The sequence below is a fragment of the Coregonus lavaretus genome (genome assembly GCF_964263955.1).
Source record: "Coregonus lavaretus genome assembly, contig: HAP1_SCAFFOLD_10892, whole genome shotgun sequence".
NCBI classification, from domain to species: domain Eukaryota; kingdom Metazoa; phylum Chordata; class Actinopteri; order Salmoniformes; family Salmonidae; genus Coregonus; species Coregonus lavaretus.
In genome coordinates this window covers 1-2000 of record NW_028156295.1, presented here as the reverse complement: position 1 = coordinate 2000, position 2000 = coordinate 1, and the positions used below count along the sequence as shown (strand labels likewise).

Sequence of the window (2000 nt, the reverse complement as noted above, 5' to 3'; positions counted from 1 at the left end):
GCAGCAGGAGAATCTGAAGTTAGGGTTATATATATAATGTGTATATATATATATAATGTGTATATCTCTAGGTGGTGCGTATGACCCAGCAGCAGGAGAATCTGAAGTTAGGGTTATATATATAATGTGTATATATATATATATAATGTGTATATCTCTAGGTGGTGGTATGACCCAGCAGCAGGAGAATCTGAAGTTAGGGTTATATATATAATGTGTATATATATATATATATAATGTGTATATCTCTAGGTGGTGCGTATGACCCAGCAGCAGGAGAATCTGAAGTTCCTGTCTCACTTCAAGAGGAAGTTCATCGTTCATAAAGGGAAGAGGAAACAGAAGATGGACGCCGCTCAGCCCTCCCTCTACCACATACGCACCAATGGCAGCGCTCTCTGCACCAGGTACACACCCCCCCTCTACCACATACGCACCAATGGCAGCGCTCTCTGCACCAGGTACACACCCTCCCCTCTACCACATACGCACCAATGGCAGCGCTCTCTGCACCAGGTACACACCCCCCCTCTACCACATACGCACCAATGGCAGCGCTCTCTGCACCAGGTACACACCCCCTCTACCACATACGCACCAATGGCAGCGCTCTCTGCACCAGGTACACACCCCCCCCTCTACCACATACGCACCAATGGCAGCGCTCTCTGCACCAGGTACACACCCCCCCTCTACCACATACGCACCAATGGCAGCGCTCTCTGCACCAGGTACACACCCTCCCTTTACCACATACGCACCAATGGCAGCGCTCTCTGCACCAGGTACACACCCCCTCTACCACATACGCACCAATGGCAGCGCTCTCTGCACCAGGTACACACACCCCCTCTACCACATATGCACCAATGGCAGCGCTCTCTGCACCAGGTACACACCCCCTCTACCACATACGCACCAATGGCAGCGCTCTCTGCACCAGGTACACACCCCCTCTACCACATACGCACCAATGGCAGCGCTCTCTGCACCAGGTACACACCCCCTCTACCACATACGCACCAATGGCAGCGCTCTCTGCACCAGGTACACCCCCCCTCTACCACATACGCACCAATGGCAGCGCTCTCTGCACCAGGTACACACCCCCTCTACCACATACGCACCAATGGCAGCGCTCTCTGCACCAGGTACACACCCCCTCTACCACATACGCACCAATGGCAGCGCTCTCTGCACCAGGTACACACCCCCTCTACCACATACGCACCAATGGCAGCGCTCTCTGCACTCATATTCTAAAGCAGGTTACATGACTGACACTAGAACGGCTGTGATGAGGAGACGTTGTTAAATAGAGGAAGTGAAAACCCTGCAGGGACCTGCTGCACCAAGATTAAGCTCTCTCAATTTCTCTACTCTCCTCCCTCTCTCCCCACTTCTTTCTCTCTCCCTCTCTGTTTCCTCTCTCTCTCTCTCTCTCTCTCGCCTCTCTCTCTCTCTCGCCTCTCTCTCTCTCGCCTCTCTCTATCTCTCTCTCGCCTCTCTCTCTCTCTCTCTCTCTCTCTCTCTCTCTCTCTCTCTCTCTCTCGCCTCTCTCTCTCTCTCTCGCCTCTCTCTCTCTCTCTCTCTCGCCTCTCTCTCTCTCGCCTCTCTCTCGCCTCTCTCTCTCTCTCGCCTCTCTCTCTCTCTCTCGCCTCTATCTCTCTCGCGCCTCTCTCTCTCTCTCTCTAGGACGATCCAGATAGGAACGGACTCCAGTAACCTGAACTCTGAGTTCTGCTTCATCCTCAAGGTCAGTTATATACCTGAGACACACACTGATAGGAGCTGTTGACCTTCCAACCTCACTAATATAGGAAATATCACACTGATAGGAGCTGTTGACCTTCCAACCTCACTAATATAGGAAATATCACACTGATAGGAGTTGTTGACCTTCCAACCTCACTAATACAGGAAATATCACACTGATAGGAGCTGTTGACCTTCCAACCTCACTAATATAGGAAATATCACACTGATAGGAGCTGTTGACC

General features: G+C 51.5%; 1 protein-coding gene across 1 annotated transcript; it reads left to right on the top strand.

Moving 5' to 3' along the window:
- The first annotated feature begins 193 nt into the window (after positions 1 to 193).
- LOC311126480 (protein flightless-1 homolog) lies at positions 194 to 1994 on the top strand. The gene is made up of 2 exons (XM_084200486.1): positions 194 to 407; positions 1696 to 1994. The coding sequence occupies exons 1-2, from the start codon at positions 262 to 264 to the stop codon at positions 1796 to 1798; spliced, it is 249 nt and encodes an 82-aa protein (XP_084056612.1). The 5' UTR covers positions 194 to 261; the 3' UTR covers positions 1799 to 1994.
- Positions 1995 to 2000: the final 6 nt, after the last annotated feature.

Excerpts from the sequence above, each read along its gene's own strand:
- LOC311126480 (XM_084200486.1), top strand. The coding sequence starts at position 262 with ATGACCCAGCAGCAGGAGAATCTGAAGTTCCTGTCTCACTTCAAGAGG. Across the intron at positions 408-1,695 it reads GGCAGCGCTCTCTGCACCAG|GACGATCCAGATAGGAACGG; the intron begins GTACACACCCCC and ends CTCTCTCTCTAG.